This window comes from Physeter macrocephalus, chromosome 1, assembly GCF_002837175.3.
Source record: "Physeter macrocephalus isolate SW-GA chromosome 1, ASM283717v5, whole genome shotgun sequence".
NCBI classification, from domain to species: Eukaryota; Metazoa; Chordata; class Mammalia; order Artiodactyla; family Physeteridae; genus Physeter; species Physeter macrocephalus.
Genome location: NC_041214.2, coordinates 115,612,326 through 115,628,663, shown reverse-complemented (window position 1 = coordinate 115,628,663; position 16,338 = coordinate 115,612,326). Strand labels below are relative to the sequence as shown.

The window sequence follows — 16,338 nt, the reverse complement described above, 5'->3', positions numbered from 1 at the left end:
CACGGGCCCAGCCGCTCCGCGGCATGTGGGATCTTCCCGGACCGGGGCACGAACCCGTGTCCGCTGCATCGGCAGGCGGATTCTTAACCACTGCGCCACCAGGGAAGCCCTGCATTTTCTTGATGGTGTGATGCGGGGCATCTTTTCATATGCTTATTTGCCATCAGTATATCTTCCTTGGTGAGGTGTACACATAAAGATTTTTAGGTGTTTCAAATGGCTACAATTTAAAAAAAAGATGTCTCATAATCAAAGCTAATCCCTCAAATATTGGCTGTGGAGAGGTGATCAAATCCTTCCGTCTATTGGGCTGGGCTATTATTGTTAACTTCCTCTTTTGATTTTTTGTTTCCACTAACTCCTTCCTCACCACCTATAAGTGTACTCAAACTTCTATCATTAAATAATGTTCCCAGTCCAATAGCTTTTCTCCCAAAACAAGTACCTTGAAAAAGCAGTCTTCATCGGCTATGGCTACTTCTTCACACACTTTTAATTTACTTTTTACTCTACTACGTTCAGATTTTTGCTCTTCACTCTCCTGCAATCATGTTTTTCTTTGTGTGAACTGTGTCAGAAAATGAACTGTGTAAGAAAAATTCACCAATGATCTTATTTGCCGTATTGTGTTAGAAACATTTTTGTCTTGTTATTCATGACATTTAACTCTGTTGATCTCTTCCTTTTTCTTGAAACTATTTTTTCTCTTTTATTCTAAGACTTTGCAATCTCCCCTTTACCCACTTAATTTTCTGAACATTGTGTTTGTTACCATGGATAGTTTCTCTTCTTTTGCTCACCTGTTAAATACTAATTTTTCTCATGCTCCTTTCTTAGCTTTCTTGTCTCATCACATGTTCTTAATCTCATGGCTTCAACTAGCACCTGTAAATAGATGATGCCTATATTTTTATCCATATCCCAATCTTCTCTCTTAAGGTCCAAAGTCACCTAGCCAACTCATTACAGGATCTGATAACCTGTGTGTCCCATAGAAACCTGCCCACATCTCAAATCTTGTATCATACCATACTCTCCTTGGTTATTAAACTCATGAACTTCCATGATGCTGTACTTGTTCTCATCCTTAATGCCAGCAGTTTCCTCTACACGAAGTGCTCTCCCTTTAGGTCCTCTTATAGTTGTTTTCTTTTTGACAGTCAGGCTCAAATGTCAATTCTTAGGACAGGCATTTCCTGATCACCTGTTCAAAAATAGAATCCCTCCCAGTTACTCTTTTTTATACCATATATTTTATTTTTTATGCATTATGTCACTCTTTGAAAATATCTGATTTATTTTTACACTCACTTCCTTGTTTATTGTCATTCTACCCATAGTAGATTACAAGGGGATCATGAATGTTCTTTCTTTACTGTGTCTCCAGCACTAATAATAGTACCTGGCAAATACTAGGCAGAATAAATAAATATTCGAAGAATGAATAAACTAATACTTTTAGCTCACCTACAAAAGTCAATTTTATTACTTCCTAACTCAGCCTGCTCATCCAACCCAGCTTGTTTCCTTATCCTGGTGAATCCTCATCTACCCATGCATCCAAGCAAGAAAGCTTAGAATCATAACCCCTGTCCCTACTCTTGACGTGTCCAAGTAGTCACAAGGCTTGTCAGTTTTACTTCTTAGTATTTCTTCTGTCCATTCCTTCATATCAACTCCTGGTCCCTTCCTTTTTGTTAAGGCCCTCAACTCTTTCTTCGGCTAATTTAATAATATTTTGGCAAGTCTCCTTCGCTTAGTCTTCCATCCCTCCAAATATTCCAAACTATTAGAAAATATTATTTTTAAACAAAAACAAAACCTTGATCATATTACCACTTCTTCTGCACAACATCTTTTAAAGCCCAACACCTATTTGCCAAAATTGTAAGAGTCAATCCAAGAACATCCAAAGTCCAGCCCTGGCCTCTTTCTCCATCTCTAATTTTAACTATATTAGGATCTCTCAAACAGTCCTAATATCCAGTTATACCAGCAACATACTTGTAAGTTTGGATCTTCTTGATTTTTAAAACATTGTTTTAAAAATCAAAAATGAATGTTTTTAAAACATTCATTGTGCTTCTCTTACATGAACTGCAAAGTATATTAAAGAAATTAAGAATAAGAAATTTAAAATGAAATGCTGAAGTGTTTTCTCTATTATCTTAATCTACTTCATAAACTCTTAATTTTATTTCTCAGGTGACTCATTAATGTATGTTCTGTGCTTTAAAGGATGAGCTGTGGAGGACACTCCAAAAAATCATCTCTTGGTCAATTAGGGCTGCCTCTGAGAGCAGTTCAGAGCATAGGAGACCCTGCTGCCTGCCAAGAAGTCTGTGATCAAAATAACTGTCTAAGGCTTTTCTAGGCCAGAAGGGAAAAATGCTCACTAAGGTTGGAGAAACAAAGGACTATAGGAGTTACTAAGAAAGCACTTGTCAAGCAAGAAAGGCAGAGAGCATGAAAGGACTGAGAGAAATGAAGTGAGGGTCTAATATACGGATGCATAAAAAGTTAGACAAATGTAATTCCACAGTCATCGCGTTTTCACTTTGATGTTTCTCGTGTGTTTAAATCAATAGGAGGATTTTTTTTTTTAGTTACTGAACAGGTGCTGGAAGATTAACACATTCAACAAAACATTTGTGCTGCCTACTTAGAGAAGTTCAAAACATAAAATGCAAATCATATATATGGGTACTTATTTTGGACATCATTAAGGATTTCACTTTTCTTGGTTATCTAAATATGTAGTCAAGTACCTTGAGTAAAACGGTTTCTTCCAGTTTCATTCTTAATACATAGGCAAATACCATGTCTTTTTATCTTTATATTTGGTGTACAGTGACTGTGGTTGGAATGAAAGTGTAAAAGTTGAATTTATTTTTGCTCTAAGGTTAACATTGTAAAACATGGCTTCTTTATTTCTGGAATGATTGGCCGCTTGAGAAAGTCATTATTCTCTCACTTTTACTTTGAATAGAACAAATATTGTGTTGAGATGCATCAGGAAAGGTGTTCTTCCCCGTTTCATCTGCCCTACTCAGGTCCTCCACTCTGGGTGGGTATAGGATGCTCCCATACAGATACCCCTGCTCTACTTGCTATCTTTTCTTTTTTTGCCCCATCGCTTTCGTTTCGCTTTCTCTTTCTCTTTCTCTTTCTCTTCCTCTCTCTCTCCCCTAAGCTTCTTTTGCATGGAAAAAAACATTCTGGTTCCTTGCTTTTCTGTCTCACAACTGAAAAAACAAAAGCGCAGCTGATTGCTTAGGTGACTGTAAACACAAGGTAGCAACCACAATTTTGCAGAAGCCAGAATGGGAGATATTGCATAAATGGATTTATTACCTTTAACAGGCTGTGTTATATTCTAGACTTGTTCTCATTATAGAAAATAACTCTAAATATTTACTTTATGTATGGCAGTGGTATATTTTTAAAATTAAAATGATTCTTATATTATAGGATAGATACCTGTATGTAATGAATCCCAGTTTCCCTAATACGGATCACTGATATAAGATGTCACTTGAGCTTCATGGAGTTTCCTAAACATAAATACTTTAATTTTTATTTCAGGCAAGGTTCTTTTACCAAATTACCTGGGAGAGGTTCCTCCATAGGAAGTGATATTAAGTGGTTATTCTGCTGATGCTGAAGAATTGAATTACCACTTGCTACCAGGGCGAATCTGTTCTTGGCATCTACAGTTGGAACTCAGAGAGAATTGTCCCATTTAATATCATCTACTTGTACACAACAGACCACTTACCATGACTAATCCATAATTGAAAAGAGAATATTCATAATTATCTCTACGGTGCTATGCCTTTTGAGAAAGATTTATTAATTGGCTTTAATCTATTCATTTATTGCTTTGCTTTTCCCTCCCAAAATATGACAGTGCTTAGTCTCATCATATTTCTCTTATTTCTAATGAGTATTTAATTAAAAATAACTGACTCAGACACAGAAAGGGCTGTATGTAGGTGTGCAAGATTTTTTTCTTCATGATATTTAGCGAAACTGGATGATTTTTTACTCAGAACACCCAAGCGCAGGCTGCTCATGATTTCATTTGTGTTTAAGTGTGCTTTTATTATGAATGTGGTTTTGCCATTTAACTCTTGACCACAATTATAGCATATTTCTGTAGTTTTTAGAATTAGTTATTCTATGGGTTTATATTGAAGATTTTTTCTGCATCGATGAAAATAGTTGATAACTGTTTTTTTGAATTTTTCCAAGGTAAAATTATGTCCACGCTCTATGGCATAGAAATTTGGAGACACAAATGCTTATTTTTCAAGTTTTGAGTGTCTATGGAACTGTATTTTGAGAAGCTTTTATTCCTTCCCAATGAGATATGGGTGGCTGTCCATTTTGCTATGGGTTTTTATTAGTTAATACCAGTTTTCATAATATAAACATCCCCTTCCACTTCTTACATGATTTTCGAGTCACATGGTTCTCTCTTGAATCAATAACACTGGATTCTTGCAAAGATTATAACCTTGAACTCTCTGCTCTCCAATATTTTTCAAAATTTGCACTATGTGAAAAATAATTCTTGTAGGGTTGCACGAAACTATGCATTCTATTCATCTTAGTTAAAGCACATGCCACCTTTGGATCAAGCTAGACCAGAATAGACCTGTATATAAGAATACATATATTTCAGTGCAATATGTTCATTTGGTAAGCACCAGTCACCTTTTCTATAAAACGGGGATATAATTAACTACCTTACAGGTTTATTGTGATAATTAAATGAAATAAATCATGTGAGATATTAAGTACACTCCTTAGAACAAAAAAGTGCTAAAAATTTTTGGTTATATATTTTTGAATACATGCCTACAATGTATAAAAGTAGCTCTGCCTGAGGACAATGGGAAGGTGTCACAAAGGGGGTAAACACCTAAATCAGAACATGAAGGATGAGTAGGAATTTTCCACAGAGCAAAAAAAAGTAAGGGAACAGTATGTGCAAAGGCATTGAGACGCAGCAAAAGGGAGAAGGAGGCTAAGGAATGGGCCTAGTTATAAAGACAAATGTAGACGAGGTTGAGAGATTTAGATTTTATTCTGGAAGTGAATGGTATTTAGTCTATTAGATTTCTTTTTTTATTTTTGTTTCCTTTAACTATGAGTCTTAGAAATGAGGGGAAATGTAGCAAGAATTATCTAAGTCTTCATTCACGGTGTTATGAAAACACTAACGGACAAGTCTTAATTTTAGATACCAATTTAGTTACTGAAATAAGTACAATAATACTGAAAAAAATGAGAATATGTAGAATTCAAAGGATTTGAAGTGCACATGTTTCTGTATCTTGAGCAGTATTTATCTTGAAGATTTAATTTTCAGTTACTCTTCCGTAAATATTTTTAAATGCTTTAAGGTAACATAATTAAAAGAAATCTGTTGTAGGAAGGCAATAAATTGCTCTCTAATTTGTGTGTTTTGAAAATTTGCATTTGATAGTACTCTCTAAGCAAAGCACTATAAAACATTTTTTTATTTATAAGATGAATACATTGTGACAGAAAATGTGATAGAAAAAAAATCTAAACATAAAAAGACCTAGGTTTCATCCTACCACTAATACATTTCATGACCTTGACATAATTACAAAACTTTCCTGGGCCTCATTTCTTTATCTGAATAAATTGATTTAGTTCCTTCCCTGTGGTGAGCTTGAAGCCCCAGTTTTATGATTATTCATCATCCATTTCCAAATATACAAACATTTTATGAACAAAACATTGATAGAGCACATAGTGGTTTAGATATGAATACAAAATTTTGTTTACAGGGCTCCTATTGAATACCTTTTCAAAGATTATATAGGGAGGATATTAGATTAATAACATAAATATAGATAAAGTTAAAATTGATAGTGATAGTGCAAAGAATGAAATGACTTTTAGAGTTTTAAATTATGTCTATATGCAGATCTGACAACTGATATTTTTAGTACATTATTAAAGTCTGAAGATGTACTTTTTCATTTATTCATATAATTTACTCCTTTGCAAAACATTTGCCTAAACATATCTAGATGATTTTATATATATATATATATATATATATATATTATCTAGATGATTTTATATATATATATATATATATATATATATATATATATATTCTGATGTTCTCTTTGACATAGATAAACATAGAACTATGTTTCTCTCATTCGTAAACTCAGATGTAAATAATATGCTTTTTATTAGGAAACTGTATTATAAAGTCTTGGTAGTCATTAAATTAACAAACACATTTTTAAAAAATATTTATTTACTTATTTATTTGGCTGTGCTGAATCTTAGTTGCGGCATGTGGGATCTAGTTCCCTGACCAGGGATCAAACCCGGGCCCACTGCATTGGGAGCATGGAGTCTTAGCCACACGACCACCAGGGAAGTCCCCAACAAACACATTTAAATTATTGCCAGGTAGTAAGTTAAGAACTGGAAAATATAGTTTAATAAAGTTTAATAGGCAATAGCCTTTAATGATTTTCAGTTATTTGGATCAAATTTTCATTGTTCTTAAGGTTAAAAAAATGCATCTGTAAGCCACAATTAGTTATAGAGTTAATGGGTGAATGTATAGTCACTCTTCAGTTAATATGAAAAAGACCCCTGTTTATTTATGAGATAATATATTTCTGTAATTATAAGCATAAAATATGAAATCTACAGCAAAGTATGTAGTAACTGAAATGTGACCCCTAAGTTTGCTCTCCTTCACTGTCAACCTTTATTTAAAGGGTGTTCTGCAGAATGCTAGTATTCCTTCATATGCTTCTTAGAAAATAACATTCCATGAATAAACATTTGGGAAATGTTGGATTCAACAAAGTGAAGCAAATTGTGTTTCTTTTGTTTCAGCGTCAATCTGCCAGAGGAATCTTAATTTGAGCACTGAACTCATTTTTTTTGTGATATCTCATGGGGCTAGAGATATTATGCAGGATGTATTTTGGGAAATATAGTTCTGTTTAAAACATTTTACATAAAGAAAAAATTTAAATTAAATTTAAAGAATTGTAGCTCACCTGGCCTCTGCTACTCTGAGAGGAAGATGGGGGCTGCAGGGCCAGATGCTCTTCTGGGGAGGGACAGGACCGCATTGAAGCCAAAAAAAATAAAAAAAAAAAAAAGAAGAAGATTGAAAGTGTGTTTTTTTAATAGAAATAAAATTGTAGTTTTTATTTAAGTTTATTACATGATAGGCTAGAAAAACAGCTAGCTGCAAATTAGGATAACTGTCCTTTTCTTATGAGGTTGGTTTGGAGGGTGTAGTGTGGAGATAGCTTTTTTCTATGTGAATTACTTGTTTCCTTTAAAGAAAAAAAATCAACATAAGAAAATCCCTGAGAGTTTTCAGTGCAGATGTCTCCAAAAGAGTTATTGCTGCCAAGATTTTTTTTTCTGTGTGTCACATAATCTGTGTATAATTTATAAATGATAACAAAGCAGTCAGGCCACATTCATAAAAGCCCAGTGACACATAATTTAGTTGAATCTGAGGATTAGAATTAATTGTCTCTCTTTGTTCTAAGTTCTAAATCTTAGTAGATGATTATGCATGTCATTACAGCTTAATATTTGCATGAAATCACAGTTTAGCTGGCATAATTTAACAGCAATTAAAAAGCTATTTAATTGTCATGCAAATTGGTATGAGAGCCCTTGAGGAAGAAGGGTGTCTGCCGGTTTTATTTAAGTATCTCTAGGCGGACAGTCATATACTTGCAGACACCCATAACATAATTGATAATATTCTTCCTGTTCTTGGAAATGTAAGTGAATAATAATTCATGTTTTTCCATTATAAATAAGAGAAAAGAACAACAATATGAATATGTCATTCTGTAGGAAGACATTATTATGATAATGATAATGAATCTTTATCTCCTAGCCATGAGTCTAGGTTGGAGGTAAAGAACTATGCCTATCCCTGTGCTCTAGTTTATAATCCCTTCCATTTTTTCCTTTCTGAAGGTAGACGTTTCTTAACTCTCTGGAACATGAAATGACATAAAGCAAGGTATGAAGAAACCTTTTAGAAAAACTAACTGTCCCTTTTCTAGGTCTAGCTTTAGGTGGTATACCTATAGGTGTCTGAGTCCTACCCATTAGGTTGCTGATATCAGGATCCAGCAAAATGAAAATATAATACTTCTTAATATCTCAAAGCCAATACACAATCATGTAGTTTTAGGAGTGATGTTATGCTACTCTAACAGTATATAACAGATCTTGCTACTGAGTCCTCTGTACTCATTTAGACCATTCCCCACACTGCTGCCAGAATGCTGTTTTTGAAACACATCACTTCTGTAGATAGAATCTGTTAGTTTCTTCCTGTTAAGTATAGAAACATATTCAGACTCACTCCAGCGAGCCAGCAGTCTGGCATTATCCGACCCCTTCCTATTCCTTACAACTCACTTCTTGCTTCCTCCTTCTGCATTCTAGCTACAGGGATCTTCTGACAGTTCCATGACTATTTTAAAAATCTTTTTTGACTAAAGAGCCACACATCTTCTACCTCTAATATTCTTCCCACCCCTCTGAACGTCTTCCACATCACCTATCTGAGGCCTTCTCAGAATGTTTCTCAGGTTATTTCAGCTCCTATCCTTTTGATTTCTGTAAATGCACTTACTATAATTTGAATTTTATTCTTTTGTTTGTGTGTGTGTATTTGTGTTTATCTAGCCATTCAGCTAAAGTGTTAATAACAAGAAAGCAGAAATAACTTTTATCACATTCATGCTGTAAGCCCAAGATCTAACAGAATATCTGGCACACATAGTAGTCACTAAAAATATATATATTTAATGAATGAATGACCATATCTTGAAATCCAAAAGAAGCTTATATCAAAAATTGAATTTCTTTCTATGGAGAGAATGTCACAGAGAATTCTTTCCCTCCTTCTAAGCAAATTTTCTTGATAGCAGAAATTTAAAGAACTGTTTAGATTTCTTAAAACTAAGCTTTTAAAAATACGGCAGGAATGTTAATTAGTTATTTATGCAATAAATTATTTTTCAAAATATCTGTCATAAGCACAGTCTCTTACAGAAAGGATTCTGTGGTATTTCACAACATAGCACGTAGCACAGTGCCAGGCACCTAGTAGACCTTCAGTTAATATTTGTTCAGTGAATGATATGAAACTGAGGTTTGAAGGACTCAGATAAGTGTAAAAGATTATTGAAACAATTTTAAGAAAAGGCTGGAATAGTTAAAGGATATAAATACTCTATGCAGTGTGATCCGTGTGGAAAAATAATGAGAAAAAAGAGAGCAGATGCTCATCCACGAGAAACATGGTTTGTGCACTCTTTTTGTGTGTGTGTGTGTGTGTCACGCGGGGTACTGTTGTGGCCTCTCCCTTTGCGGGGCACAGGCTCTGGACGCGCAGGCTCAGCGGCCATGGCTCACGGGCCCAGCAGCTCCGCGGCATGTGGGATTTTCCCGGACCGGGGCACGAACCCGCGTCCCCTGCATCGGCAGGTGGACTCTCAACCACTGCGCCACCAGGGAAGCCCGGTTTGTGCACTCTTGATGACGAATAAGAGGATTCTGTGGGTCTCTTTATAAGCTTCTAAGGACACACTTACTTATGTTTAGTAAAGTTAATCTATATAAAAGTCTAGGTACCACTTCTTATGTATACCCCCTTTTATCCCTTCCGTATAATGCTTTTGTCCCATGAAATTGGCAGGACCTAGTAAAAGCCTTTATGCTGCCTCCAGTTTCCCTTCCTCTTCCCCTTCTTCCAAACTGTCTGTCCACCTTGAGTTTATGGCCATTTATTCTGAGCCTGTGAGAAAAAGATTCTTAGATTGTCCAGAAAAATGAATGGGAGTTTTAGTTATACATCAAGCATAGTTTGAGGACTGAAAGAATGAACACAGCATGTTTTATATATGCATGTTACTATTTTTTCAAGATTTTAAAATAATGTAATTATTAAGATGTATTTAAAACCATCACATAATTTAAAATAATGTTTTGTTATATATTTTCAACAACAAATTTAAAAAGTATAATTACTGTATCTTTTGGAGATCTGTGGCTTTTGATATTAAATATTGAAATTCATATACCAAAAGTTAAGATATAGACCATCTTCACCCCTAAGACTCCACTCTTACTAGACTAACTCAGATATTTTTAACCACATTTCTTTCTGGTTTCCATCAGAAGAAAGAGCTCAAACTAATATAAAAGACCAGCAAGTGTTTATTGATGACGTTTTCAAGTTAGCACCATAATTCATTGTCCTATACATGTACATTTGTTTTTTAATTGCTTTCTCTAGGGCCACCTTCAGCTCCTAGGAATGTGGTTTTTAACATCAATGAAACGGCCCTTATTTTGGAATGGAGCCCACCAAGTGACACAGGAGGGAGAAAAGATCTCACATACAGTGTAATCTGTAAGAAATGTGGCTTAGACACCAGCCAGTGTGAGGACTGTGGTGGAGGACTCCGCTTCATCCCAAGACATACTGGCCTGATCAACAATTCCGTGATAGTACTTGACTTTGTGCCTCACGTGAATTATACCTTTGAAATAGAAGCCATGAATGGAGTTTCTGAGTTGAGTTTTTCTCCCAAGCCATTCACAGCTATTACAGTGACCACGAATCAAGATGGTAAGTTCCACTGTTGTTCTCTCAAAACTTATCTATAATTCCCTTTTGATGCTTAATATCCCTGGTGAACCTATATTCACTGAGGTGCAATCGTACACTCTATACATTATAGGGGTGATTTTCTGGTTGTTGTTCTTATTGTTTCCCAGGGTGCAGAAAGATATTTTTGATATTACTTCTTAGTAGTATGGTCAATTAGATATAAAGCTTCTCTTTAATATCTATGCATTTATGTTTTTGATATAATCCTATACTAACATATCTTAATGGGCAAGTCCATATTACTTACCAACAAACATCAGACATAAATAAAATGTTGCTACATGAATTGAAATTCAGTTGCCATATTTATGCAGCCATCTCTTTTCCATGTCAAATAAGCAAATAGTAAGAATTTATGCTAATTATAATTCATATCTATATTGTAAAAACAATGCAGCCAACAAGCCTAACCATAATCCACTCCTAAAAGAAACAGCAAAAAATATCCAGAAATGTGTCTAAATGCTGTTGTTTAGGTGCAGTTTTGTGTAAAAAATAGTTAAACTGTCTTTTTTAAAAACTCCAATTGCTTTCAGCTAAATGGTCCCTTTTAACACTACAGGTTTTTACTGCAATGTAGTTAGGCACGAATAGACCTATGATTTTTTTAAGTATGTATTCTCTTTAATTCCCCCCATAACGTAATTTATCACAAAGCATGATACAAAGATTTTAAAATCAAAGATTTTAAAAACTCCCTTTGAGAAGCATTTATAAATTATGTTGATACAGAAGTGATTGTCTTATAGAAGAAGGTATTGTTTTATATGTTTTATACTATTCTTTTACACTATATTTGTTTGCTAGGTCTGCTATAACAAATGCCACAGACTAGGTGGTGTAAACAACAGAATTTTAATTTCTTATTGTTCTAGAGACCAGAAGTCCAAGATTAAGGTATCAGCAGAGTTGATTTCATTCTAAATCCTCTCCTTGGATTGTAGATATCCATTTTCTCCCTGTGTCTTCATGTTCTTTCCTATGTGCATGTCTCTGTCATAATCTCTTCTTGTAAGGATACTATCATGACAGATTAAATCCCACCCATATGACCTCATTTTACCTTAATTTCATCTTTAAAGGACCTATCTCCAAATCCAGTCACATGCTAAATTCAACATATGGATTTTAGGAGATACATTTCGGCCCATATCATGCATTAAGGCAGCTATGGTGATATTTAAAGTAGAAATATATATAAGATGTTGGAATACTATTAAGCAATAAAAAGGAACAAACTAGTGATACACACAACTTGGATAAAATTTAAGGGCACTATGCTGAGTGAAAAAAACCAATCTCAAAAGGATACATGCTGTATAATTCACTTATATAACATTCTTGAAATAACATAATTGTAGAGATGGAGAATAGATTCTTGGTGGACAAGGGTTAGGGCTTAGGGAGAGAGGGATTGGCTATGAAGGGGTAGCAGGAGGGAGCCTTGTAGTAATAATATAGTTATGTATTTTGATTATGGTGGTAGTTACATGAAGTTAGATATGTGATAAATTGCAAAGAGCTACACGCACGACATGCGTGCAAGCGCACACACGAGCTCTATGGATTTTCCCAATGTCAATTTCCTGGTTTTGATGTTGCACTATAGTTATGCAAGTAGTTAGCATTGGGCGAGGCTGGGTAAAGGGTGTATGGGACCTTACTATACATTTGTTTGAAAATATCTGTGAATCTATAATTATTGCAAAATAAAAAGTGAAAAAAACACTGCTAAACCTGTAAAGTATACAGGAAGAAAACTTAAATATTCTACTAAAAACATATTTGAAGTGGATGTGACTATTTTATTCAAAATAATATATATAAGTTCACTTTGCTGATAATCTTCAGAAATGCATCTAATAAATAAAGCAAAGCCAAATAATACTGTAGAATCACCATTTTTGTATTTACTGTATAATATTCCTCTTCATCTAGCAAACTGCTCCACATCATAAAATTTGCTTTATGATTGTTCAAAATGTAATTCCTATTTTCTCTTTTTTTTCTTTTCTCATAGTATCAACAAAATCTTGTCAGATGTGTCTTCAGCATAAAACAGATAGGGTCTTCTGTTTCTCTCTGCATTAGCAGATTATTTCTAAGCCTTTTTTATGCCACTTGATTTAAAAAAATATAATCCAGTACAACTCTTCTAACTATAGGGTATAAATAATTAAGTTTGGGAATAAAAACAATATATCACTTTAAATAAAATATATATGTAAATATGTTTACATAATTTCATACATTATACACATAGCAGTCTTTCAGAATTAGAAGAGAGTTCATTTAGGCTATTTTTCTAATTTAGCAGAAGGGCAGGATATGAACTATTTCCCACTTTGAAAATGAGAGAATTCATTAAAAGTGTATTGTTATAAGGACAGAAATTGTACAAAGCATGAAACAAGATACAATATCCATATATTAAGGCTATACATTCTGGTAGGGGACAGTAGTATTAAATAATCCTGCCCAGTAAATTTATTTTTGAGAAGAATATTGAGAAACAATTATTGTTCATTTAATTCAACTTTGTTTTACTTATAAATTATAATGAAAAATCAAAATATATTTAAATTTTGTTTGAAAAGTACATCAAGGTCCTAAACTGAGCTAAAATATTGCCACATATATACTTTATAAAATATTATGACCAGTCTTACACGTATGAGCCACTTAACTCCATGTCATAATTTTAAGAGGCACCAAGAAGGTCTTCTCTTCTTGTGTCTGAAATTCTGATGTTAGAAAATCATGTCTTTAAAAATGCAGATATTCCAGTCAAGGGTAACATTATGAAATAATTCAATCTGTGCATGTATCCATTACTCTCTTCATATCAGAAGGGGTCAGATCCTAGTGTTGGGTAAAAGGAGCTTCTCGAAACTGGAGTGTCCCAGAACCAGACTTGAGCTGTCATCATTGTGTGCCAGCCTTAATAAGATAACAGTGTTACTGTTGCAGATAGAGGGAGGGATTTGCCATCATTCCACTTTGGTATCTTTGGAAATTCTCTTTGAAGTGACTCAAGAGGCACTGTCCAAAGTTACAGGGTAACACATTACAATTTTGTTGGACTGAGGGGACCACAGTAAATTATTTGTCTCATTATCCGTAGGTTACATATCATTGTTTTCACACTAAAATACAAAAGTGATATGAGCTATTAATAAGCCTTTAATTTATTCAACATATGTACAGTGGTGAGCGAGCTTTTGTGAATTTTACACCCTGGTGGGGAGGCAGATAACAAATAATTTGACAGATACATAATTAGTACTGTGATAAGTCCCACCAAGGAGAAGCTCAGGGTGCTCTGAGAGCATGTATTATTCAGGTCTAGAGGATAAGGGCTGGTTTTCCTGAGGAAGCAGTATTAAATTAAGTTCTGTTCTGAGAGATGAGTAGAATATGAGTAGGCCACATGAAGCCAGGAGAAGGGAAAGAATGCTGAGTAGAAGGAACCAAGCAAAGGTTGAGCAATTGAGGGATTAGGCCCTGATGCCTAATGGACCCAAGAACATCTAACAAGTTGATTTATTGCAGAGGTACAGCAGGATTTGGGGAAGGAACTGAAGATTTAACTAAAATTTGGAGAAATGAGTTGGTGTCTGCAAAATAGCCAAGACAAGTTAGGGGAACAACCATTTAGCAGAAGATGCTGATATATCACCAGGGCCAGAGGTAGGGAAAAAGAAAATCAGCAGAATAATAATGTTGTACATGAGGCAACCTCGTACAAATAGGAAATAAAATAATAGAGACCGAAAAATATAGACAATTGCATTAATTATGTTTTTACTATTCTGTGCACAGTGTGGAACATGAGGATAAAGAGGAAGTTTGCGTCAAATTACCTTTTCTTTCATGTAGTTAATTATATGTATATGTCTTTTCTCATACTTAAGAAATATTAAGGAAACCCCATTAAACAACCGTGACTTAATTGTTTGCTGTCTGCTTACAATTACAGAAATGTAAAAAAAGAAAAAAAGAAATTTCCAAATCACTTAGAACCACTTAGCTGTAGTTAGAAAAAACATTCCTTGATTATCCTGATTCTAGTTGGATAAATAAGATTATAGATTTAAGACTATGACTCTCATAATTAGAAATCTTTGCAATAAACCTTAATTAACTGACTTCTGCAATCCCTAAAAGCTTTTTTGCAACCTTCTATTTTGATAGTTTATTTAAATGGTCTTTAAAGGTGGTTCATTTAGAGAACAAAACAAGAAAGCAACACCTAGAAAACATTTGATTTTAATCCTCAGTGCATGATAGAAAAACTAAGATGTGTAGTTTAGTAAAAGGAATTATTCAGGTCATAGACAGGAAAGGAAAATGTTAATCATGGATAGTCATCCTGAAACAAATTGTGTTTGTAGATATCCTGACATGTGCAAAAACCTTTAGGGACCATGTTCAAAGTGAAAGACATGCTAAGTTACAAACCAATTCTGCTGATATTTACTAAAGGGTCTTTAAAGCAATTATTGTCAGAAGCAGTTTGTCCAGTCCTTCAGCTTCCTAAAATATATATTCAACACTGCTGTCTCTGCCAATGGGTGACTATTCTGTATAGGTCTTGCTTTAGGCTTACATTTTGATTGCAGATTTCATATATTTGGTCAGGTAGCAATAATTAATTGAACTGACATTGAAAATAGATTTAAATCAACAAAAGTCTCCATATATTTATAAACTTGAGATGTCTACTTGATTTACAGTTCACTGCATTCTGAAAATACAGTCTATTTCAAATAGCAACCTTTTGCACGTTGCTAGAGTAGGTAATTAGTGACATTATAAACATTCATTCATCTTTATATCTGTATTTTATTTTATGTCTGGATATTCCTCATAATCCTCACTGTGTTTTGAAAATTCTTGACAGTGGATATTCTTTTTTCTAAAATCTGTGCAAGTCTATTCAAAGTATAAAAGTTGTAAATGCTTACTAAAAATATACTGAATATAAGCCAGTGGCATGATAAGTTAAAAAAGAAAGAAAGTAATAACCATAATTGAAGCTAAGAGTGATGCTATACTATTTGTATTTTTCATATTTCTTAAACATAAGAAAATTATATATTCAAAAGCCACAGACACTTCATATTGAAGGATAAAATTTTCCTATCTCCTAGGAAAAGTGTTTTTCTTCTGAAAAGTGCACTGAATATTTTATGTAGGGAAGATAATTGAAATGTCAGTCTAGTTAATCACAACTAAATAACTTTATGGTCCAGCCAAATATTAAATTATGATAGAGTCTGGATGATTGTAAACCTTGTGTTTAGTCCTGGGAAACATCAAATTACTCCCGAGTTTAGTGTCTTTTTGTGGCATGCAACTTTTGAGTAAACGAATGGTATAGAAAATGTTCTTGACCTTAGCAGTGTTTCCTGAAGTTGGTAAATGGCTCAGCTCTTAGTCAAGAAGTGTAGAAATTGAACCGCTCCCAGTCACTTGTGTACAATAACACACATGGTTCTCTCTCACTGGATCATAATCATATTTTTAATAGTTGCTTTCCTGACCAATATGAAAGTTTCTTGAGAACAAGGATATTATGTTATTTGACTGAACATATCCTC

General features: G+C 34.1%; 1 protein-coding gene across 2 annotated transcripts in view; it reads left to right on the top strand.

The window, feature by feature from the left end:
- Positions 1-16,338, top strand: part of EPHA6 (EPH receptor A6) — an 874,792-nt gene that overhangs the window by 364,329 nt on the left and 494,125 nt on the right. For both annotated transcript variants that reach the window (XM_024120422.1, XM_024120421.1), the window contains exon 5: positions 10,358-10,693. In XM_024120422.1, coding sequence (XP_023976190.1) covers positions 10,358-10,693 — 336 coding nt within the window. The remainder of the gene's footprint in view (positions 1-10,357; positions 10,694-16,338) is intronic.